Raw genomic sequence first — 23,552 nt, 5'->3', positions numbered from 1 at the left:
AGGGAATTTGGTGTTTCTCGACATTTTATAGAACATCTCATACTTTCGTCCTTCAATATCATAAACACTAACCATAAGCTTATCAATTTCTTTAAAGATTATTTCCTCTCTCTTTGTAAAAAACGGTTCGAACATCAATTTGGCCTTATCCCTGTCCAAAACCAGCCTTTGAATATCACTATTCAAGTCGCTTTTTGATACAACTTTCTCCACTGATCCACCTTGTTTTCCTATTATATCTTGCAAACTCTCCACCATTGAAGGACCAGGAAGTACTGCTCGTTGTCTATTATTTTCAACACCAACAAATCGGTTTTTGATTTCATTACCATGAATTGACGTTTTAATCGGATGTCCAAGAAACGAATTTTTCGTTGCTTCTAGGTTGAAGGCGGTTTCGCGATCGAGTTTCGAATGCTTCATAGATAAAAGAATCAGTGCAGCATCAGTAATTTCATTGACTTCGTCTGGGTTTTTGGAAGTGGAAGGTGTTTTTTGCTCCATTGTTTCTTGGAGAAAACAGGGGATTCTTCGTTCAAGTTTTAGGAAGTGTTGTTTAACAGAATTAACTGCAATTTGGAATACAGAGGGAGAAAAGCGCCAAATTTGTTTGGTGTTTGAGAATTGGAAACCTTTTATAAGAGGAATCAAAATTCTTGTCTTCATATGAATAATTACAACTTTAGTAAACCCGCTTACGTTAACTTTTATCCATTTTATTTTTGCTAACTTTTTACGTGATTTGATTAATTTTTATACGGATTTTTCACCAAATGCCCCTCAGGTTTACTTTAATGCACCAAATACCCCTAAACTTTTCAAAATGCACCAAACACCCCTGACGTATGCAATAATATCATTAAATGCCCTTTTGTCTGACGGACGTTAACCCTCCGTTACCATGTTTTTACCTTGTTGCCCTTACTTGTCCTTTCTGGCGCCATATCAAAAAAGAAAAAAAAAAAAAAAAAAAAAAAATTCAAAACCTAACTTCCCAACTTCTTCCTCGACATTTCTCTCTGTTCTCTTACACCATTAGAGAGCACTTGAGTACCAAACCAAAGAGAGAGAAAGATCGAAATTCGCTGGGATTTGTGTAAAACAACTCGCAATAGTTAGTCGAAGTAAATCCCCACGAAAAGATCGACAATTTGGTCCAAAAATCTGCAGTTTTCGCGAGTCCTACAAAAGTGGGTGCAAGGAGAGCAAAGGACTGGAATTTGTGGCTTCAACTTCATCAAAATTGTGTCAAGGTTAGTTCACTCAATTCGTTTCTTGTTCTTGGTGCTATTTTTTGCGAATTTTGCTTTGATTAGGGTTAGGGTTTTGCTAAAATCGTGATTTTTCCATGAGATGGGTTAACTTGAATTTTGGGGTGTTAATGGTAAAACATAGTGTCTGGTTGTGCTTTGTTGTTTTGCCTAATGATTTAGTTCATTAATTTGAATTTTTGTGTTGTGTTTATTGTTTGTATAGGATGGTCGCAATTTGGTTGTTATGTCATTATAATGATCGGAATTTTGATGTGAGGGTACAAGATACTGATGAAACGAACTACATGGATTTGGTTGATGACTTGTTTGATGATTCTATTAAGCAAGATGTTCTGATTCCCGATTTATTTAGATTGTTTTATGTTAATCCTAGTACGAATAAAAGAGTAGAATTGTTGAATGATGTTGGTTTGATGGGCATGTGGGGTTTATTTAAGCGCACAGATACTGTGGAAATATGGATAGAGAAGGCAAATGAGAAGGAAACTTCAATCCAATTTAGGACTGCAGTTAAGAAAAGGAAGGATAGGAAGGAAAGGAAGGCTGCAGAACTTAGAAGGAAAGCTGAGGAGTTTGAGAGGGAGAGGGAAGAGGAAAGGAGAAGGTTAGAAAGGGAGGCTGAGATTCAAAGGGATTTGGAGGAGCAATTGGCAAACACAGTGGCAGTTGAGGTGCCTGTGTATGATGTTGAGGATTTAAGCGTAGAGTACGTACGTGTTTACAGCTCACAACATGCTGACTGCTTTTCCCCGGGAGGTTCCCAACCACCAAATACACAAAAAGAGCCTTCACCACCACCAAGAGAGCCCTCACCACCACCAAATGTTCCATCACCACCAAGAGAGCCCTCACCACCACCAAATAATCCATCACCACCACCAAGAAGTCCCTCACCACCACCAAATAATCCATCACCACCACCAAGAAGTCCCTCACCACCACCAACCTCACCACAGACACAACCACAGCAACAACAACAACAGAAAGAACATCAGCAACAACAACAAACAGAACATCAACAACAACAACAAACAGAACAACAGCAACACCAACCCACAGAACAGCAGCAACAACATCAAACAGAACACCAGCCAGATCAGACACCCCCTCCTAACAGGGCTGAGTTAAACAAAGGGAGGGGTTTCAGAATTTCCAGAAGTCATGCTAAGAAGACGGGTGAGTTTGTTCCTAAGAAGAGGGGGGGAAGGCCTGCTGGTTCAAGGGTGAGGAAACCCACTGCATACAATGTGGAGGAAGAGGAGCAATGGGATGATGAGAGTGATGATGAAAATTTTGAGGAGAGTGAGAGTGATAGTGAAACTGGTTTCAACTCCGACGATTTCATTGACGAAGAAATTGAAGAAGATGAAGAACAAGATGTTCTTAAGGAGGTAATTTCTGAGAGAAGTTTTGAGGATCATTTAGATGGGAGTAATAAGCTGGATAATTTGTATGCAAATGGGAAAGTTGTGGGAAGCATGCCATGGGGGACTATCAAGTTGCAACCATGGATGATATTCCAAAGCAAGACACACTTCATGGAGGTCTTCAGAGACTTCTGTATTCAAGAGGGATTTGCTGTGAGTGTTGAAAAGGCTGATACAACCAGATTCACTGCAATGTGTCTGGTTGAGTCATGCAATTGGAGGATCCATGCCTGTGTGTTGTTGGATGGGGTCAGTTGGGCCATTAAAACTCTTGTCAGTGAGCACAAGTCTTGTGGGAGACTTGAGGAGAATCCCATGGTGACATCTCAGTGGCTATGCACCAAACTACTTCCTGACATTGAAGCAAATCCAGAAATCCCAATTAAGACACTTCAAAGAAAGGCATTGGGGATTTATAGGGTACAAGTGAAACAGAGGTTGATGTACAAGGTGAGAAGCCTCGGGAGGCAGCAAATTTATGGAGGTTTTGATGAGTCATATGCCCTTTTACCATCCTATGCTGAAATGATCAAATCTACCAATCCTGGGAGTTATGCCTTGGTCACTTGGACTGCAGATTCTGGTAACGTGACACCCCGTTTCAAGGCTTGCTTTTTCTCCTTTGCTGCACAAGTTAGGGGTTTCTTAAGAGGTTGTAGGCCTATCATAGGCATTGATGGTGCACATTTGAGTGGATACTATAAGGGAATTCTCCTCACTGCAGTTGCTATCGATGGGAATAATGAGATTTTTCCATTAGCCTATAGCATTGTGAGTACGGAGAGTATGGACACATGGTCCTATTTTTTCAGAAGTTTGAAGGCTTTGTTTGTTCAACATGGGTGCCAGAGGGATGACTGGACTTTTATTAGTGACAGAATGAGGGTAATTACTCCTCCCTTTCTTGGTTTTTATTATTTGTAGTATTGTTTATATTTTTTTCAGTTTTCTGGTTCACTTCCCTAGTTATTGAAACTTGGAATTGTGTTATGCAGGGAGTAGAATCTGCTTTGTATGATGTTTTCCCCAAAGCAGTCAGGAGGGTCTGTGCTCAGCATCTGTATACCAACTGCAGACAAGCTGGATACAGTGGCACAGCCTTCCATGACTTGTTCTGGGTTGCTGCTGATGCATACAATCCATATGTCTTCAACAAAGCCATGGAAAAGATTGGCAAACTCATCCCAGAAGCAGTGGGATATCTTGACAAAGTGCCTGAACAGTGGTCCAGACACAAGTTTGATGTTGGGGTCACTTGTGATCACAACACCACCAACTTTGTGGAATCCTTCAACGCGTGTACCAAACCCTTTAGGGATCTTCCTGTTTTGTCACTTCTTGAAGGTAATCCTTTACATTTTATCCTATTTTTGTGTCATTGGAACTTATTTATTTAGGTTTGTATTCAAGTGTCCGAGTCGGGTTTGTGTTCAAGTGTCCGAGTCGGGTATGTGTTCAAGTTTCCGAGTCGGGTATTTATTTTGCATTAAAATGTGTGATGCCAATTATTGTATTCTGTTATGTTAGAAATAAGGTCTTGGTGCATGACGAAGATCGGGGCCAGATTTGATAAAGCTGTTGACATTGGACCCGATCAATTGACGCCATATGCTACTAAGGAGCTTGAAGAGAGGAGTGCTGACTCGAGGTTCTGTTATGCAACTAATGCTGGGGGGGGTGAATTTGAGGTTTTAGATGGTCATGTGAAGTTCCCTATTAGGCTTGCTGCTAGAGTTTGTGGTTGTGGGAAATGGCAAGGGTGTGGTATACCTTGCAAGCATGCTATTAGGGTAATATACCATCAAAGACTCAATCCTACAGATTTTGTTTCTCCTTACTTCAAAGGGGCAGCCTATAAGCTCACATACTCAGAGCATATTCACCCCATGCCTGACTCAACACAGTGGCCTACATTTGAGCTACCTAGGATTCTTCCCCCACTAATGAGAAGGGCAGCTGGCAGACCAGCCAAGCAGAGAAGAAGAGGTGCTCATGAGAAGAAGAGGGGGAAAAGAAACACCACTGTCAAGTGTGGGAAATGCAAGCAAATTGGGCATAACTCAAGAACCTGTAAAGGAGGTTCCACTGCAAAACAGAGGAAAGAATCTGCTGCAGCTGCTGCTGGTTCTGCTGGTGCATCAACATCTGGTGCTAGGAAGAGGAAGGCTCCAACATCTAATGCATCGAGCAGCAAGAAGTCCAAAGCTGCATAACTAGAAGTAAGCTTAGGATTCAGTTTAGTATTTCTGTTTTAAAGCTTAGGTTTATTTTGAAAAACAACTTAGGTTGTGGCACATTTTGGCATTTTTTTGTAAAGCTACCCACAACTTGATGTTCGGTTTATTTTGGAAACAAACTATTTCAGTTACGAGTTCAAAGACTTGCATATTATTGATAAATGAAATTCATGTGCTCGTGCCATTACAACCATCATTGTTTGTCTTGATTACTTCTTTACTACAAACATTAGACACAAAAACATTACAATTCCTATTTTAATTGCTGCAGCTTGGAATTTTTTGAGCTCTTTCACTCTTTTCTTCAGTTTCTTCAGTTCGTCACTTATATTGTCGTTGTCTTCCGATGTTCCCTCATACTCTATATTGCTCTGTTGCTGTTGGTGTTGTTGATTTTGGTGTAGAACACTTCCTTTGCACCACATAAAATGGTTACAAGGATCACACTTGTAATATAGCCTCTGTGGATTTTTGGATGTCTCGGAGCTTTTTATTGCACATTTTTTGGAACAAATAGGACAACATTTGTTTGGAACAAGTATGTATGAAAACAGATTGGATGATGATGTATTGGAACAAGAACTCATGCTGTGTTGTTGTTCTTGCTGCTCTGTTGTTGCTGCTTCTGTTGTTGATGCTTCTGTTGTTGCTGCTTCTGTTGTTTGTTATTGTTGTTGTTGTGTTGTGTTGTTCTTGCTGCTGGTGTTGTCTATTCTTGTTGTTGCTGTGTTGTTCTTGCTGCTGGTGTTGTGCTGTGTAGAAGTCCTTGCTGCTGCTGCTATTGGTGTTTGTTCTTGTTGCTCTGCTGTCTTGTTATTCTTGCTGTTGCTGCTGCTGCTGTTGTTGTTTGTTCTTGCTGTTGCTGCTGCTGGTGTTGCAGGGTTCTGCTTGTTGTTGGTGCTCCTGTTGCAGTGTTGTGGTTGTGCAGGTGGGGGTTTGGGGTGGACTGTTTGTGCAGTTGGGGGGGATTGGGGTTTAGGGCAGTGTGGTGTTGTTGTTGGGTATGGTATATATAAGGGAAATTAGTGTATGGGTGACTGCAACGGCTATATTATTCAAATTCAACGGCTAGTTTTTGGAAAAAAAATTACCAAACCTCAGGGGTATTTGGTGCTTTTTACCAAACCTCAGGGGTATTCGGTGCATTATGTTTTAACGAACTAACTGCCTAACGGAGGGTTAACGTCCGTCAGACAAAAGGGCATTTAATGATATTATTGCATACGTCAGGGGTGTTTGGTGCATTTTGAAAAGTTTAGGGGTATTTGGTGCATTAAAGTAAACCTCAGGGGCATTTGGTGAAAAATCCGATTTTTATATTGTGTAATATAATTTTTTATTTTCGCAATTTGGATTATACACTCGGGTGCACAGTGCTCATTGTGCACCCTATTGAACATTTATTGAAAATCTAATGAACATTGAGAACGATTTCAATGTACATGTACTAGTGAAATTTTTAAACTATATATTCTATGGATTTGAACTATATGTTCATTGACTATATGTTCTTTGGGTATGAACAATATGTTCTTTGTATTTGAACTATATGTTTTTTGTAAAACAGGGTGCACAGTGAGCATTGTGCACCCGGGTGTATAAACCATATTTTGTTTTATTTTATTTTAATGGATAAATATTTTAAAGGGTTACATAATTAACTTTATATATTAATAGTAATTTTGAAGCGATAGATTTTTATTCAAGCGAAAAAATTTATCACTAAAAAATTTGATAACTTTTACATTTACCGGTGTAACTTTTACACACTTTTACTCTGGTGTACCACCTTCAAATAAGAGTTTGTATACGCTTTGGAGTTATTCGATTTACTTTGTCCGGATTTATATTTACAATTGGGTTGTTTAAATTTATTTTTACTTATTTTGACTTACACAACCTCCGTTTCAAATGATCGGTTACTATTTGCACAAATATTAAGATAAAAGACGCACTTTGTGTAGAAAGCTTGGTAATTATAATAAAATATGGTTAAGTAAGAGATATTTGTAAAATTGTGGGTGAGTGTAAGAAAAAAATAATAAAGTAAAAAAAATTGAGTAGAAAATTGTAAATGTTGTGGGGAATAAGGGTAGGATCAATAGTAAAAAAGTTATATCCAAAAGTATTATAAAGCTCAATGTAAAGAACATTATGACACTAGTAGGAAACTGCTCATTTTGTAATGGATGTACTGTATTTCTATAAAAATACTCCCTCCGTATATTTTTAGGAGTCACAGTTACTAATTCCGGTCGTACTTTTTTAGAGTCACAATTCCACTTTTGGTAACTTTACACCCACCCAATTGTTTATTATTTTTTTTTACTTTCCTATGACCCCACTTAATCATAAATAAATCCATTTTTTGTAACTTTTAATTACACCAGGCTTGTTTTTTCTAATATTTGTTTATTGTCAATTACTCCACTTGCATCATTATTATATCAAATTCAACTATGCTTTCTTAATACATGTGCCGATCAACATGTCGAAAACGACCCCTTGATTTACGTCTCCGTTTTAATTGTAAAATTGAATTCTGATTTTCGGTTACAACTGTTTTAATTGTGTAATTGAATTCTTCATTTCGGTTACAAATGTTCTGCCTTTATAATCAGCTTTTGGGAGCTCATTTGAATCACCGAAAAATATTCTAACTATTTCTCTCTTTTCTGTTTTCCAAATCCTATTGTTATGAGCATATTATGAGTTCCTAAGTTCGCTTATTTAAGTGCACGTTAAGACAAATTGTTGTGTCAAATCTTGGGGGGCAATGCCTATTCCTATTGCACCACAGTCGGGGTAAATTTTGCTTCTAAAACAGAGTTCTACACATATTCGGCCCACATTTCCTTGATCATTTTCGGATTTTACAGTATTATTTCTTACAATGGTAATGAAATCACTGCCTTGAAAACGATATTCGATGCAATCGGGGTGCTCAATAGTCCGATTCGTTCCCTAAGGTTTACAAAACTGACAAAAATGACAATGTTGAGTGTGAGATGGAGTCACTAGAACTTATACCCAAAAGAGATCATAGAAAAGGAGAAGAAGAAATAGCACGGGTGTGAATACAATAATGGTAGAAAAGGAGCGTATATATAGGACTAAGTGGAGTAATCAAAAGTACCTAAGGAAGCCAAGAAATATAGAAAATCCAATAATCATTATCAGTAGACTTAAGTATATATGATTACGAAGAGTTTAGTAACCTCCTTATTCCTTAATCAATAAGAACAACAAGTAATTATCAACATGTTTAAAGTGAGTTAAAAATAATGAGAGAAAATGGTCAAGCTCTGGCGATTTCAACTGATGTCTTGAGAGCAGCAAGGAGGCTCTTCATAATTCTAGGCTCACCAAGAGGCACCTTGTTTTTGAGGAGTCCTTTTCTAGTTGCTACAAATACTGGAGCACCAGAGTTGTTGCTTCCTCTAACTACTTGACAATCAATGTACACTTTAGTTTCTGTCTTCCCATCGTCGATTTCCACAAACCCTAGCCTTACCCCTCCTTCAATCTTATCCACCTGTTCCTTACAAACATATCAAATTAGACATGTTTTTACAACAAACATTAAGAGACTACAAAACACAATAACTGACCTTCAATGGAACAGGAAGTGGCATCTGAGCTCCTTGGTTCAGACTATTAGCCCACTGCACATCAACATCGATCCTCAATTAATTCATAAAACTATACTACTTGGTATTAATAATCTAATGAAGCTACACTTATAATCAAAAAAGAGGATTACCTGAAAGAGTAAAGTCTCAAACCTTGAAATATCAGTGTCTGAAGGCAACTTCATGGTTCCAAGAGATACACCCTCTTCGTCAACCCCGGCAATGCCACCATCTTTTCCAGGTGACGATTTTACCGCAACCGGCATATTCCGTTGGCCGGAATAAAACGTAGGAAACTGAATGTCATTGTGATTCCCATTGAAAGAGAATGAAGTTGAAATGCTGTGATGACCTGAAAAGTATGATTTGTTAGACTGTAATGTTATTTGAGGATTGATTAGTTGTCTACCAGTTATTGAAGCCATTAGCTTCTTCACAAGTTGGGAGCCCTTCTTTTTTTTTTCTTTTGGTTTTTTTGGGTTGGAAAATATTATGTGAGGTTGAATAGTTGAAGAGGATAGGATTTTGGTGGTCACTGTCTAATGTATGCCAGTTTGGTAACCAGGGCGATTTTCGTCAACAACTACTTTTTAAGTTTCGAATTTTGCAAACTGAGAAAGATAATTATTTTGTGAGGTTATTTACTCTCTTTCAAAATAAGTTAATGGCTGAAAATCATCAATTATTGATAAAGTTATCGACTTAATATGCCAAATTGTGTTAGGGAGTTTATTGGTCAAGAAATGAGCCACAAAACAATCATTTAATCCTGAAATTTATGGTGCATAAGTTGAACCAATACACAATTTTGACAAATGTTACATAGACGCACATACAAGTTAGTTAGTCTTCTCTATGTGCACAATACAACACATCATAATTCACCATTCCTGAGTTTGCAATTCATCTGGGTGTTTTACAAGTTAGAGTTTAGAATCTCCAGATAATCTGAGATGTTGCTACAACACAGAAATGAAAAAAAATAAAATCTGAAAATACTTTACAAGTGAAACAGATGCACTTGGCATTCCTGCGGACCACCCACCCCATTCATTCCTTTTGGGTTCAATAATTAAGAACACGCTTCAAGCTTTGGAAGCAAACCTCTCCAGGCTTCAGCAATGGTGTTTGCCAAGTGTGCTTGTCCTTTGGCAAATTCATGAAATGCTAACCCCATATCTTCGGTTTTCTGTTCTTGAAAGCGTGCCATCTCTTCGTTCATTAATCGAACAATGCTCTCAAACCTTCTAGTTGCTTCCTCACTTGCTGCTTTTAACTGCAGTCACAAAAACCACTCTTGAGATACATACTGGGGATAATATTAGGGAGATATCCAATCAACAATAAATTATACGAAGTACATGCTAAGTTTACCTCCCGATATTCAGCCTCAGCATCACCATACTTGTCTGACCTTGTGAGCATCAGCTTGTCTCTGGAGGTGAAAGCAATCAGCAATGGCAAGATATCGAACAACATTTTCAATTAAGACATACAAGTATTAAAATGTGACTCAATACGACAACTTCTGGTGCATGATGCTTATAATTTAAGAAAAGGATAGAAGAATCTTACAGATTTATTTCCTTCAGCTTCACGGTTTCGGAAAGCTCACAATGTTGTTTAAAGGCAGTAGCTCTCTCTGCTATAGTGGCCTGTTCAATAAGTGCCATAAATTATTTCTAATGTTTCCAACAACTGAATCGTAAGTAACATTAAAGAAAATATTTCATGTCCACATATGTCATCCCTTTATATATTTGACTCACTTGTGGAAGCGGTTTCACTTATAACTTTCACCTAAACAATTTACTTAATGAAAAATTTAAAAAAGTGGAAAAAGAAAAGAAAAGAAAAGTGCATCTTATGCTTTAAAAGAGCCAAAAGCAAACCTTGATAGACTGCACAGCACGAACATAATCTTTCAAAGGTTCTTCAAAGTTCATTAAAAGATGGTGGGCCTGCACATTATGAATTATGAAAAATATTAGTTGATGAACAAAACCCTATAAGCAATATCAGTTTAGTTTATAATGGAGAAAACCCTGCCTCTGCTTGTAGCTTGATTGACAATGCTTCTGACTTTGTGCCAAGCTCAGCAAATGCCTTTCCAAGAGAATCTCCCTCACAGGCACCCAAGAGCTTGACTGCCTTTCCAAAATCTGATAATGATTGTCCCAGCTCTGAAATTGAACATTGAATATCATTTATAACGTCATAAAACTTACAATGGTTGAAATATGCCAACAAGTATAGTATCAGAGACAGTAAGATTGCAAATGGCCCTTTTCTCACCTCTATGCCTCTTAACAAGGCGAAAGGCATGCTTTTGCGCTTCCGCCAAGTGCTCTTCAAGCTCGAAGATATAACGTTTCATCTTCTCATACTCAGGAGTTGATTCTTCAACAGGCTTCTCCTTGCCTAAAACAACATCACTTACTTTGGATTGCATGTCCTGTCAAAGATGGAGGAAAAAGAATACATTGCAGTTATAAAATTACAGGTATAAAATATTTGACCCATATCCTTCTCTACACTAATCAATATTGAGCCAATAAACATTATATGACAAGTCAATTATCATGTAATTGTGTCATTCCCATTCAATGCGATCATTAAATTTGAGACTTGAGCATTGGCTTTCCAATTTAATGGGATCATAAATGCAATTATTTACTTAAGCTGTTTTTGTAAAGGAGGCTTCATGTTGTTAATTTACCATACCTTGAAGATTTGCATTAGATCAGAAGGCTTCTTCTTGAAAATACCAAGGTCTTGAGCCCTCACTCTCTCCATTGTCTGACAAACAGCAAACCCAACATGACCATTAAACAGGTTTCAGGAAAATCTGTTGAATATTTGTTACAGTAAATAACAGCGTTGGTATACAATCATAGACAGTAAATCTATAATTTAAAGGTAGTTTTTAACAGGCATTTTATAATTCAATGTAACAGCCATCGTTATACAAATTACAAACAACTAAGATATTCATCAATCCTTTGAACTTCTGGGTCTTAACAATTAACCTTTTACGAATAAGAGTTAAATCCAGCACAGAGAAGAAAAATGCAATATTTGCCAAAAGTAAAGATACAAAGCCTCATTCAACATCGACAGTGTCCAGTTGTCCACGACTACTCCAACCACTGGATTAATGGACTCCCTAGTTGGCCAAACAAACAATGATTAAAATTTTAAAAAAAACCTTCCTAAATCAACCAAAAAGGGGAAGGTTCCGTGATTTAAGGTTTATGGAACTCCTTCAACGAGTTGCCTAGACTCTTATCGAAAGTTAATGACTCAACCCAAGCATGGAAACAACACCTTTAGTTTTGCTGTCCTAGAAACAAGGATCGTTTCAACACGTCAGGAAACAAATACAGAGAATTAAACATCCTAAATGAACCAGGCTGGCACTCGAAAGTTCCAGATTTTAGAGTATTTAGACTTCAAAAGTGTCAATAAGAGGAATGGCTGATACATCCCAAAATGCACAAGATAAACTGGCAAATTTCCTGCCAAACACGTCTACCAAAAAAAGGGGAAACAACTACGTACATGACTTACCTGGATATCCTAGCTGCTGACTGAAGTCAACTAAGGCCTGTTTCTCTTTCGTTCTGTTCTTGATCTCATACTCACATTCCCAATCTCGTAGATCTCTAACTAACTCACTCAGATCCGCATCAGAATTGACTGGGTTGGGCTGCAGCCTACTCGAGTTCACTAGCCAATACACTAGAATTTGCTAGATCCTATCTGTTTCTCTGCTTTCACATTCTCAGCCTTGCCTGTCAGCCTCCTACAAAAATCGATTGAGGCTCACAAAAGATACCACATGAAGCTCACTGCTTTCCCTCTCTCTACTCCCTTGGAGCTTCACCACATTTTCAGTCTCTGAGTCACACCTCTCAATCAGATTGGAGGAGAAGCTATTGGGCTCTTGCCTTTCCTTCCGCCTTGAAATTTGAAAGGCAGCCCAAAATTTGATCTCTGAAAAGTTTCTCTAATCTCCCAACCGAATCGAAGCCTCCTACAATGATAACTGATCTGATCTTCAAAGCCTTTCTCTCTTTGGTTCCATTCTTACCAAAACACAGTTTGTTCTCTTGTTAGGTTATTTTGTAAATTTGGTATTTGGTGGCTTAGTGGTAATTTGTTGATAAATGTGGCATTACCACTGTCTACTTCTGTATTTGCTACTTGGTGCATTGACAATTTCTTTTCTTCTTTTATTCAAGAGATGTTTCCTCATTTTGTATTTTTTGAGGTTTTCCCATTTCTGTTTCCATGCCGCATAGGCGATTACCTGTAAGACACCCAAACAGGTGGCATGGTTCTAACTGAACGGATTGAAGTTTGTTTTCACTTTCTACAAGACCAACCCAGATGAGTGACTGAAGTTTCTAATCAGCTCTTAGCTTTTTTTAGAGCCTCCTCCATACATCAAACCTTATTCTGCTACATATTAGCAAAAGGACTCCTATCCTGTAACTCATATATGTAAAGTTTTATACACTACAGTATAGACTCCACCTACGAAAGACTACTTACAACTTGCAAGAGGTCTTGCAGAAACTCAACAAACATTTTCCCAACAGAAAAGAACTCAAGTGGGATCTTAAGCTTGCTTGTAAATGAATTCTAACTCTGAAGCTTGGATGTCTACTCAGTAGTTCTGTAGAGCTTCAACAGATTAGCTGAGTTTTGATGCAAGGATGTATTATAGGAGGCATCTACAAGAGCTTATAAGCTTAGCTTCTTTTTTTGGTGGAGAGCCATTAGACTTCTATTAAAAATCTAAAATCAATTGGAGCTTATTCAGAGTATTTAGCTACAGCTTATACTCTGTTGACAGAGGGGCATGATAAAAGGAAAGTGACATGCCTGTGTAACCTGACCCTAAAGAGAAATTTTCGTTAGATTAAAAACTAGCAAGTAGCTTAGTGGAAGAGAGGCATAATAGCTAGTAAAGACCTGCTCACTCTACGTGAGCAATGCTCTTCTAGCAACAAGCTACTTAAAAAAAAGGCCTCCCACACTCAAAGGCTGCCGCCAGCCCTGTGCAGACCTGAATCTAACAATTGGATACTGCCTCACACCTCAAAATGGTAATAAATTCAGAGTACTGCATGAACTACGTATGCAGTGTTTTAACCAGAGTGATTTCCGATAATATTGCTCGAAAATGTAAAAATTCCCAAAATATGCCCAATGTTAAGTTTTATTTCCATGCTACCGTCCACGTCACCAAGACTTAGTAAAAAGTTATTTCTTTTTTACGGTTTAAAAACGAACCGCCAATTCAAATGATGGTTTTGTTTTGGGAGTAAACCGCCAATTGAATTGGCAGTTAATGTTTGGATGAAATCAAATCTAGAGTAATCTGCATCATTAATTGTGGAAAATGGAGCCCATAGCATCAACATTGTTGTAGCTCGTTTTGAATAGATAGGGAATTTACCCAATTTGGTCAACAAAATTATCAAGAGCTTCCACCCAATTGAAAACTCCTAATGCCACGGCCGTTGGATTTTGAGAAGGAAACAAGCTTTTTAATGCTACTTTTAGAGCATTTATCACGTGCACACCATTACTTAATTTTCTAGCAGAGGTTTCAATAGCCTCCTTGTTCTTCTTTTTACCATCACCAGCAATCAATTTGTGAAGGTTCATAGGCTTTAGATGAATACCTGGTTGCAGCCACCTTACTGGTGGTTCTGCGGCATACGGGTGAGCAGTAGCACCGTCTAATGATATGGGTTGCGACGTCTGGTGACAATTATGGCGGCGATGGCCGGTGAGACCGTGAGAAGCAGGGTGAGGGTCGTTCAAAGAGCTAGGTAAGGTGAAGCGAAGAACGGTGGAGCAAAAGTACATGGAGTGATTTCTTTTTATTTAGAAATTAGTAACTTTTGTGAGTGAGTGGGTTTTACTTCTGAATGTCGTGTAAATCAAACCGCCATTTCAAAGGGCGGTTCACTTAAAATAGAAACCGCCAATTGAGATAGCGGTTTGGCAATTTTAACCGCTATTTCAGTTGGCGGTTTTGTGCTGATTGATTAAAATAAAAATAACCCGGCTTTCTTGCTGATGTGGACGGTAGTATGGGAATTAAATTAACATGGGGCATATTTTGGGAATTTTCATATTTTCGAACATTATTATCGGAAATTGCTCTTTTAACCATGCAATGAATTAACACTGAAATCATAAAGATCTGTAGTAATGATACCACGTGAAATATATACCAGCACTTCAGTGGCTATCAATGGACTATTTTAGAAAACTACAGTAATTAGTTTCACGTGATCATTTGCCCACACAACATCCAGAAATATTTATCTTTCAAGACGATTAGCAAATGTGATGATATATGGGACTTATGTGACTACTCAGGCAACTGACCTCTTCATCTGCCTGCAAAAACAACCTCAGATCATCACTTTGGCGAAGTTCAGGATGTGACGCAATCCGGTTAACAAATAAATCCAATCCTTGACGTCTCATTTCAATGAATTCAGCACTGAAGCGAAACTTCTCTACAAAGAGTAAACAAAACCATATGAAACATTTGAAACCAATAGTTCAGCCAATCAGTCCAACTATCAGCAGCTCCTCAAAATGTCCAACAATGTTTTAATAGTTTCAAAAAATTAATTCCAACCCACCAACAAACTAAGCACTGCGAATAGAATTCATTTAAAGGAAAAACTAAAGCTTATGTTAACAGTTCAGCTCCTAGCCTACTAGCTTATGACCTAGTTTCATGCCAAGTAACAGCGTTATGTCCAAGTAAACTAAGGAATGAAAATATTACCACCACATTTATGAGGTTGCATTAGCAATCCATTTCTACAAATTTAAAACAGAAAATAAGCCTGAATTCTTACATGGGACTGCCCATCGTGTAGACTCCATCAACAGTTGATATTCACAATGGTTCTCAGTTTATTGTGATTATAGCTGTATAGAATTTCCTACGGAGTAATCACTTCCAAAGCACAGACTATATAAAATATTTTAGGGGTAATCTAGTTTTTATTTCCTTACCAAAAGTAATGCAGTCGGCGAAATTAAAGCTTCTCTGACTAGTTCGGTGACCCAAAAAACACATTTTTGATACACATGTAAGAAAGCATATATCACGATGAGCAAAAGCACATTAGCATCAACATCACTAGCTTCTAACCAATTTGAAGTTTACCATACATAACTAAGGAAGTCCTCACCAACAGCACTTTTCTCTGGAAGAGGGGGTATAAAGATGCCTTTGTATCTCTCAAAAAGCCGATCTCGTAACCAAACAAAATCGTTGTATCGTCGAATGACAATTTTTTCAGGCCCTTGATAATCCGGTAAATTTGTCTGCCAAACATGAAAATGAAAAACTAGCATGTTAAGCTAACGTATCTTCAGGTTACATAACTTAAACAAATAATAACAAGTAACTACATAATCATTCCAAAAGGTCTTGGACGCAATAGGTGTACAATAAATTTATTGTATTCAGTTTTTTAGAACTTTTACCTATTTATTGGTAACTTTTAATATGTTTTGATTAACTTTTATATTATAAAAAAAAAGGTTGACAGATAAACATTGTAAAGGTTAAATTATTAATTTTATACATTATTAATGATCTTGAAGATATAATTTTTATGATATCACTAAAAAATAGACGACTTTTACATATAAAAGGCTAACTTTTAAGTATTTTGAGTTAACTTTTACTCCGGTGTAAATATTGTACACCACTTGTAAATAAGAATACGTGTAATCATTCATCTCCTATATAAGGAAAAGACATAATATATGCAATGAATAGAAACTGCAACCTGCAGAAGATGTTTATTGTCTGCGCTCATCCTCTCATTATGTTTAAATAACCAACGGAAGAATTTCAGAACTTCAGGTAAACAATATCAGAGATATTAACAAATCTAAGATACTATGATTTGTGTTTGCTTCAAAAAATATACTGAGTATAAGCAACAAAAATATACAATGTATGCCCAAACTAATTGAGAGTAAGAAATCATTTATTATTAAAAATATGATATCACATATCCAGCAAGAATAATCTCAATTAGCAACCCGCATTACTTCTAGGAAGTTTCCAATTACGCCATATGCACAAACATTTATTAGCACATTTGACCTCCATCACAAATGTAACCTTTTTACTCAGATGTAAATAATCTAAGATCAATACCTTTAACGAGACTAACCAATATGATTCATGTTCTTTTTGGCACATACTAACTTTGCACAACTCAATTTAGGGTTTTGAGGAATAAGGATGCAATTTAATCATCACACAATTTGTTACATACTCCAAAACACAACAAGGGATTTAGCGAACAGCGTCAGAATTCAAGAGGAAACCTTATCAGCTTCTAAATAGTTCTTTTAAGCTTCTACAACCTAACCGGAGTCTATATACTTTGTCACTTAATTTTCAACTCTCTAATATACCACATGGCAACATCGGTAGTTCGGTACAAGCCTCTCAATCAACAATCCAATTTACAAAAGTGCATGCATAGCTCCCAAGTCCCAACACATTCGAATATCCAGCATGGAGAAGGCGATATAGGTGTACCCCCAAAATATGAATCCTTCACTGGAACAAAATCTTAGCATAAAATGGATTTCAGCAAGGGATGTACGCTTGCTAAATACTATGAATAGTCTATGTTATTCTGGCAAGGAGCTTAACCAAATCAACTTAGCGAAAAAAAGTAGCTTTACATCTACTAATTTTAGTATGATAAACTTTCCAATGACACATAAAAACATGATGAATTTGCCTAAGCCTCATATATATTCTTCACTGCGCAACAACCAGCAGGGCATATTGGACAATACAGGTCAAGTTGGTTAGGAAATCACAATGACGTGGGAAAAGTAGTTAGGTGAGGGGAAAAGAAATGTAGAATGAAATTGATCTATTCGATTAGTTATCCATACCCAAATTTATATACTTCATAAACCTGTCAAAATCCCATAAGATTTCATGGCGTTCCTGTCAATCATCATCATCATTCCAAATGGATATTAAACAGATAGATATCCATCTCATTCTTACCACTGCCAAAAAGTTCTCACTGCAGATATCTAGCATTGGAGCGCCAAAAGTTTACATTTCCCACAGTGGCTACAATTAGGAGATAATGCACACTCTATGTGAAAGTATTTAGACATAACTACTCACTTTAGAACTTTTTTAATTTTTAAAGCCCTTGTCAAAAAGACTGGATTTACCAAAATTACAGCTCACCAGCCTTCCCAATTCCAATAATAGCTCAATTCTATGATTCTACACATCATAATGCATGAGATCGAATCATCAATCAACCACACTTGCGATCGTTTCAGTATCTACTCCCGGAGTTTCTTCACCACAAACCACAAAAACAAAACCCACTTCTTATCATCCTTGACAATTCAACTCGTGTATTATCACATAAAAATGTAACATACACCTAATAAACACAAGTACTATACTATTCCAAACAATAACTTAGTTCTTCATCAATTCATCCAAAATCAAACCCCGTCTCCGTCTATCTCCACAACATCACCTCAAATCATGGCCAATTTAATTGTAAGTACAAAAAAATTAAATCTTAATTTTATCATAATGACTCGATTAAATGCAACAACATTGCCCCAACTCAGGTCAAACTTGAAAAACCTAATCCAGACTATAATACTGGCGAAAACACATAAAAAGAAAATTGAAGAGTCGCGAAATTAGAACCAGAAAAGAAAACCCTAAATTTGAAATGATCAGAATTTATACCTTAGTGAAAACTCTGTAAGAGATGTAAGATTGGACGCCATTGCCCAATTTGACAGGATCAGAGACTGAAACTGACAGAAATTGTTCAGATTTTGGAGATCTAGGGCTTTGCGATGACCCAGATGACGAGCTTCTCTGATTTTGCTGCATTTTTTTGTTCTACAAAATTAATGTAATCCAACTAAATTGAACTTTTTCGTGGGTTTAAAGTTTAAAGGGAGTGGATTAAACTGGAAATCAGTCGTTTGTTTCTCTGTTGGAAAAATAAAATACAGTAACCCGTTTTGTTAGCCCCATGCCCCCGTGCGCAATCCGTGGACTGTGGGCCGTGGTGCACATAGAGCATGGTGTACCAAAATAACATATGTGCATAAGCAAAAAAATATGATACTATGGCAAAAGAACATGTGATATAATATTTCACTTTTTTGTTATAAAAATAATATATTATTTTACTATTTATTAAAAACCTAAATAAAAAAAATATTTATGTTCTTTTCTCGTAACAAGATGTTCTTTCAATTATATACTAGTATTCTTAAGGTGCACCATGCTCTATGTGCACCATGGTCCACCTTCTAAATTGCGCCCCGTGTGACTCTCACTTGTGTCGGGTTGCGTGAAATTGTGAATTTTTAGAGTACAACAAACTTTTAAAAACACTATAATAAATCTTGTCTATGCTAATTTAGCCTGAACCAGGGTATTATAGTCATTACACTCTGGGAAGTGGTCATAACGGTCACGTGCGGTTACTTGCCATATATAAACTATTTTGTACTTTTTTTTCATTTTTAGCGCGTTTCTTCTTTCAACTGTTCTCTCAACTTTTCTCTCTGTTTCAGTTTCAAATTTAATTTATAGGGTTTGCGCTCGAAATTCACTCAACAAATACTCAACAAATCACTCACTCTTTTTCGTTCGAATTTCTGCTACAGTGAAGAAGGTCGTAATTACAGGTCCAAAAAGTGACGATGCCTCCGTTTCGAAGAAACAAACATTGGTTGAAGTTGCGCAAACGCGAGGAGGAGGACGTAATCAAGCTATTGCGAGTAGTCCTGGTATGATTTCGATGTTATTTTATGGTTTATTTTCTTTAAAATCGGAAATGTTTGTGTTTTTTAATGAAATTAGGGTTTGTTTTTAACATGGTTAGTATATAAATGATATAGTTACCTTTAATCTATGTCGCGAATTGTTTTTTCATTGGTTTATAATGGTAACTGGAATGTTCGTTGTGTTTATGTTACCAGTAGTGTTAGTGTAACTATATGTTTAAAACAATAATTATTGTTAAATGTTTACGGAAACGTTTACGTTACTAGTTGACTAAAGGTTACGTTACTGGAGGCCTTAACTGTTACTAGTTGACTAAAGGTTATGTTAACTTTTCCGTTAACATTTCGTCCATTCTGTTAACTTTTCCGTTAACATTAATTGTTTTTTTTTTTTCCTTTTACTGTTTTCTTTGGATATTCAATGGCAGCACCATAGCCGTCCTTTTATCTCCTCCTTTCCCTTGGCCTTCACTCTTAATTTCTCTCTCCTCGCATCCATGGAAATTGTTCTTCATCTCAAAAACAATTGTGACCTGAAATTGGATCATCTTCGAAATTTTCGTCTTCTTCTTCAAATTGTCAAAGCTTTTAATCCTCTCCAGCTTATTATTAATATTGTGATTTTGCCTCAATTCTTCTGAATCTTGCTTCCCATCATCCCAACTAAACAAGCTCCTCTCATATTTTCTCTCTCTAAAAAAAAGCTCCAAAAACCCCCCTAAAATCAATTGAATTCGGATAGTACCCAAATCCCCAAAACCCTCATAATGATTGAATTGAGAATACCCAATATCACCAAACCTTCGAAAAAGATTAAATTCCCAAAAATTAATTTCACAAAATCACAAAACTCTCAAAGGATAAGCTGGTTTGTAGATTTGAAGGAGATGGTGACGAAGACAATAGAAGTAGTAGAAGTGATTGATAGTTGAAGAAAGGGGGAAAGTAAAGGAGAGAAAGAAATAGGTAGGTTGGCAGCAGTGGTCGGCGACGCGTAGGTAGGTGCCATGGAAACTAATGTGGGAACTTTTGTCGGTGTTGACGTGTCACCCTTTCCACGGAGGTATCAGGTATGCACTGGCACCGTCTTCTTACAACCTGTAAAACAAGAATATTCCCGAAGAAATATTCTCTCCGATGCCTAAGTAAGTATTTGATAGAGAGAGAAAGTTGTTTAGAGAGAAGTTAAAGCAGAATAATTAAGGTAGGTGGAAATGAATTGATTGTCCATTTTTCCTTGGGATCTGAGATATTTATAAGGCTAGGGTTTTAGAATTTGTTCCTAAAACCCTAGTTTATCTGATTGTCTAACCTCGGAGATGAGGACATGTGCCCTTATCATCTATGTAAGGTAGAGTATTTCAGTGGGCTGATTAGTATTTGGGCCTCTTCCGGTCTGGTTCATTCCTATCTTGTAATTTCATTAAAAGATCTATAATATATTTAGAGTGTGGGACACTTGGCATGGATGACGCCACATGTTGCATTACGATTGGTCCAAGGAAGGCAAGTCTTTTTAGCCACATAATTTGCCCCCCAAGAAGGATTCTCTATATGTAACGCCCCGACCTCTAAATCACTTATTAAAGCATAATTAGCAGCGGAATTAACCTAATTTGGTCGGGACATTACCTGCCGTAATTCCCTCTTGGAAATTACAAGGCAACATCATACATAAGCCATAAAAACCTCCAAATTAATATAATAATCATTTATATTCCCAAAATACAAGTACATAAATTACTAAAAGTTTTTAATTAAACTATTATAAACATTAAGCATAAACTAGGTGAATAATATAAAAGTGAAATTCCTCGCCACTACTCGTGTCCATCGTTCCCTGCAGTACCTAAAACGGAAAACAAAACAGTGAGCCGAAGACTCAATAACGACTACCTTAGCAACGTAAATTCATTTCAATTCATTTTATTTAATAACACAGGGAGAATAGAATGGGTAAAACATTTAATAAAACATTATATTTAATTCATTCATAAACTTTTAATGAAAACGTCATTCATAAACTCTTAATTAACATGCTAGTTGTCGGCAAGTACGAACCGTGAAAGAATTCTCCACTAGGCCTGGGCTCATCGTAACATGGGGCCTGGGCCCTGAGCCTGGGCTCATAAACCATGGGAGCCTGGGCTCGTAATCCATGGGTGGACAGGTGTCCGTGGTGCATGCATGACCGGTAGATAGGAAGATGGTAGTTTATATACCGCCAGACAAACCAGGTCTTTCACTTTCATTTATCATGCCGTATGTAATTTTACCAAGCCTTGGCTTGTATTTCAGTTGAAATAACATAACTCATTTAGCTCATAAAACATCATTTTGATCCTGGGATCAATAAACATATTATTTCTTTCAAAGCATTGCACAAACATAATTTTATGAGAAAACTCAATCAAATGATATTATAATAAACAATTCAAACAAATCATATTTCATCCCACAATCCATAAAACACATCAAAACATTTAATTCATAAATTCAATCATAACGTCGTAATTTCATAAATCATATTTATAAGGGGATTGCGGGTACTAGAAATAGCCGTTACCTCAATTCCATGATTGCTAGGCCTTTTTCCTTGGTTCGTTCGTCCTGAGCTCCGAGTTCGATTTCTTTCAAAGTATCAAATTATTGAATTAGTACTAAATCGATAAATAATTTGAAATCAATATTTTATAAATCATAAATTTTATAAGTAATGAATTTATAAATAACAAATTTTAATAAAAAGTATAATTTCGAAATCTAACGAAAATATTATTATTAATCGAATTTTTAATCGAAATATATATATATTTATATTTCATAAAATCGATTTTCATGAAAATATTATTTAAATTCCATTTTTACAACAAAACTAGTAACTTATTTTCGTAAAATTAACCTGAAAAATAGTAACTATTTATTAGTAAATAATAATAATTATATCATAAGAATTTATTACAACATAAAAATTAATAAATTACAAAATCTGAAATAGCAAATTGGTTTCTTACCAAAAGCCCAATTTAGAATGGCCCAATTAATGGTGGGTTTTAAAGGAGAGTAAAAACCAACCAAAACCAAAAATTGGTTTTGGTTTTCTGGGAGCAGGCACGAAACAGGGGAAGGGGAAGGAACACGAAGAGGAGAGAAGAGGAGGGAGGAAAGGGAGGTGGCGGCTGGATGAGCGGCGCATAGAGGTTGCGCCAGAGGCGACGGTGGTTGTGGTTCGCCGGCGGCAGCGCACGGGGAAGGGGGGTAGGGGTTGCGAACCGATGAAACAGGGGAGATCGAGGGGGTGTTTTTCGATTGGTGTTGGGCGGAGGGAGGGAAGCTCGCCGGGGTTTTCGAGGCGGAGGTTGGTTGATAGAGTGATGGGGTGGCTGGAGGTGGTGGTGCGAGACGGTGGTGGTGCAGGCAGGGCCGAGAAGGGAGAGAGTCAGGGGAAAGGGCAGGGTATGCGCGAACAGGGGAGTTTAGGGAGATAGCAGTTTCTTGGGCGGTGGGAGGGGTGGTTCACGGCGGAGGTGGAGGCGGATGGGTTAGGGAAGAAGTGAGGGTGGCCGGATTGCAGCGGTTGTGTGGCCAGTTGGTGCGGCGAGGCGGTGAAGGGGAATGAAACAGGGGAGGGGGCAGGGATGCGTGCGGGGAAGGGAGAGAATGAGGGAGGTGTGGTGGTGCTCGAAGGTGGTTGGGGTGGTGGTCGAACAATGGTGGTAGTGGTGGTGGTCGGTGGCTGTTGTGGTGGTTAATGGTGGTGATGGTTCGAAGCAGAGAGGAGGAGGAGAATTGAAAATCAGAATTTTGTTTTTGATTGTCTGATGTTGAATTTCCTGAAATGGAAATGCAATTTGTATATCAATATTGAAAAGTTTACTTGGGGTCCAAGGGGTTGAATTTGGATAGAATTGAGGGAAGGAGGGAAGGAAATTTCCTTCCTGGTTTATACGTGGAGAGCAAGGGAAGAGGGAAAAAGTGAATTTTTGGTTCCTTGAGGGCATTTTCGTAATTTCACAATATTAGGCAAAATTTCAGAAATTGTTGTAATTTTCAGAAATTTATAAAAATAGAAATGTTTAATTAAAATCAAGTTTTAAAATAATTCTTTATAAA

The 23,552-nt window shown here is 37.3% G+C and overlaps 3 protein-coding genes across 3 annotated transcripts; 1 reads left to right on the top strand and 2 right to left on the bottom strand.

Annotated features, from left to right (window-relative positions):
- The first annotated feature begins 753 nt into the window (after positions 1-753).
- LOC110774652 (uncharacterized) lies at positions 754-4,918 on the top strand. Its single transcript, XM_021979218.2, has 4 exons — positions 754-1,253; positions 1,477-3,586; positions 3,697-4,045; positions 4,229-4,918. The coding sequence occupies exons 2-4, from the start codon at positions 1,478-1,480 to the stop codon at positions 4,912-4,914; spliced, it is 3,144 nt and encodes a 1,047-aa protein (XP_021834910.2). The 5' UTR covers positions 754-1,253; position 1,477; the 3' UTR covers positions 4,915-4,918.
- Positions 4,919-8,091: 3,173 nt separating this feature from the next.
- Positions 8,092-9,131, bottom strand: LOC110791352 (uncharacterized). Its single transcript, XM_021996099.2, has 3 exons — positions 8,702-9,131; positions 8,550-8,603; positions 8,092-8,473 (listed from the first exon to the last, which is right to left on the bottom strand). The coding sequence occupies exons 1-3, from the start codon at positions 8,993-8,995 to the stop codon at positions 8,237-8,239; spliced, it is 585 nt and encodes a 194-aa protein (XP_021851791.2). The 5' UTR covers positions 8,996-9,131; the 3' UTR covers positions 8,092-8,236.
- Positions 9,132-9,314: 183 nt separating this feature from the next.
- Positions 9,315-18,637, bottom strand: LOC110791358 (sorting nexin 1). Its single transcript, XM_021996106.2, has 10 exons — positions 18,382-18,637; positions 15,806-15,941; positions 14,982-15,115; positions 11,295-11,369; positions 10,866-11,025; positions 10,620-10,753; positions 10,463-10,531; positions 10,146-10,225; positions 9,945-10,005; positions 9,315-9,846 (listed from the first exon to the last, which is right to left on the bottom strand). The coding sequence occupies exons 1-10, from the start codon at positions 18,529-18,531 to the stop codon at positions 9,643-9,645; spliced, it is 1,203 nt and encodes a 400-aa protein (XP_021851798.1). The 5' UTR covers positions 18,532-18,637; the 3' UTR covers positions 9,315-9,642.
- Between the last annotated feature and the right edge of the window lie 4,915 nt (positions 18,638-23,552).

Source organism: Spinacia oleracea, chromosome 2 (genome assembly GCF_020520425.1).
Source record: "Spinacia oleracea cultivar Varoflay chromosome 2, BTI_SOV_V1, whole genome shotgun sequence".
In the NCBI taxonomy this organism is placed as follows: domain Eukaryota; kingdom Viridiplantae; phylum Streptophyta; class Magnoliopsida; order Caryophyllales; family Amaranthaceae; genus Spinacia; species Spinacia oleracea.
Note: the sequence above shows the minus strand (reverse complement) of the source record. Positions and strands in the feature narration are given on the sequence as shown.

What these genes read in the sequence shown, in the direction of transcription:
- LOC110774652 (XM_021979218.2), top strand. Translation starts at nt 1,478, where the DNA reads ATGGTCGCAATTTGGTTGTTATGTCATTATAATGATCGGAATTTTGAT. An exon ending in TTATTAGTGACAGAATGAGG is followed by an intron (nt 3,587 to 3,696) that starts GTAATTACTCCT and finishes TGTGTTATGCAG; the next exon opens with GGAGTAGAATCTGCTTTGTA. An exon ending in TGTTTTGTCACTTCTTGAAG is followed by an intron (nt 4,046 to 4,228) that starts GTAATCCTTTAC and finishes CTGTTATGTTAG; the next exon opens with AAATAAGGTCTTGGTGCATG.
- LOC110791352 (XM_021996099.2), bottom strand. Translation starts at nt 8,995, where the DNA reads ATGGCTTCAATAACTGGTAGACAACTAATCAATCCTCAAATAACATTA. An exon ending in TTGAGACTTTACTCTTTCAG is followed by an intron (nt 8,604 to 8,701) that starts GTAATCCTCTTT and finishes GTTGATGTGCAG; the next exon opens with TGGGCTAATAGTCTGAACCA. An exon ending in CACTTCCTGTTCCATTGAAG is followed by an intron (nt 8,474 to 8,549) that starts GTCAGTTATTGT and finishes TGTAAGGAACAG; the next exon opens with GTGGATAAGATTGAAGGAGG.
- LOC110791358 (XM_021996106.2), bottom strand. Translation starts at nt 18,531, where the DNA reads ATGCAGCAAAATCAGAGAAGCTCGTCATCTGGGTCATCGCAAAGCCCT. An exon ending in TTTTGCAGGCAGATGAAGAG is followed by an intron (nt 11,370 to 14,981) that starts GTCAGTTGCCTG and finishes GCTGTTTGTCAG; the next exon opens with ACAATGGAGAGAGTGAGGGC. An exon ending in CTGAGGCTGAATATCGGGAG is followed by an intron (nt 9,847 to 9,944) that starts GTAAACTTAGCA and finishes TTGTGACTGCAG; the next exon opens with TTAAAAGCAGCAAGTGAGGA.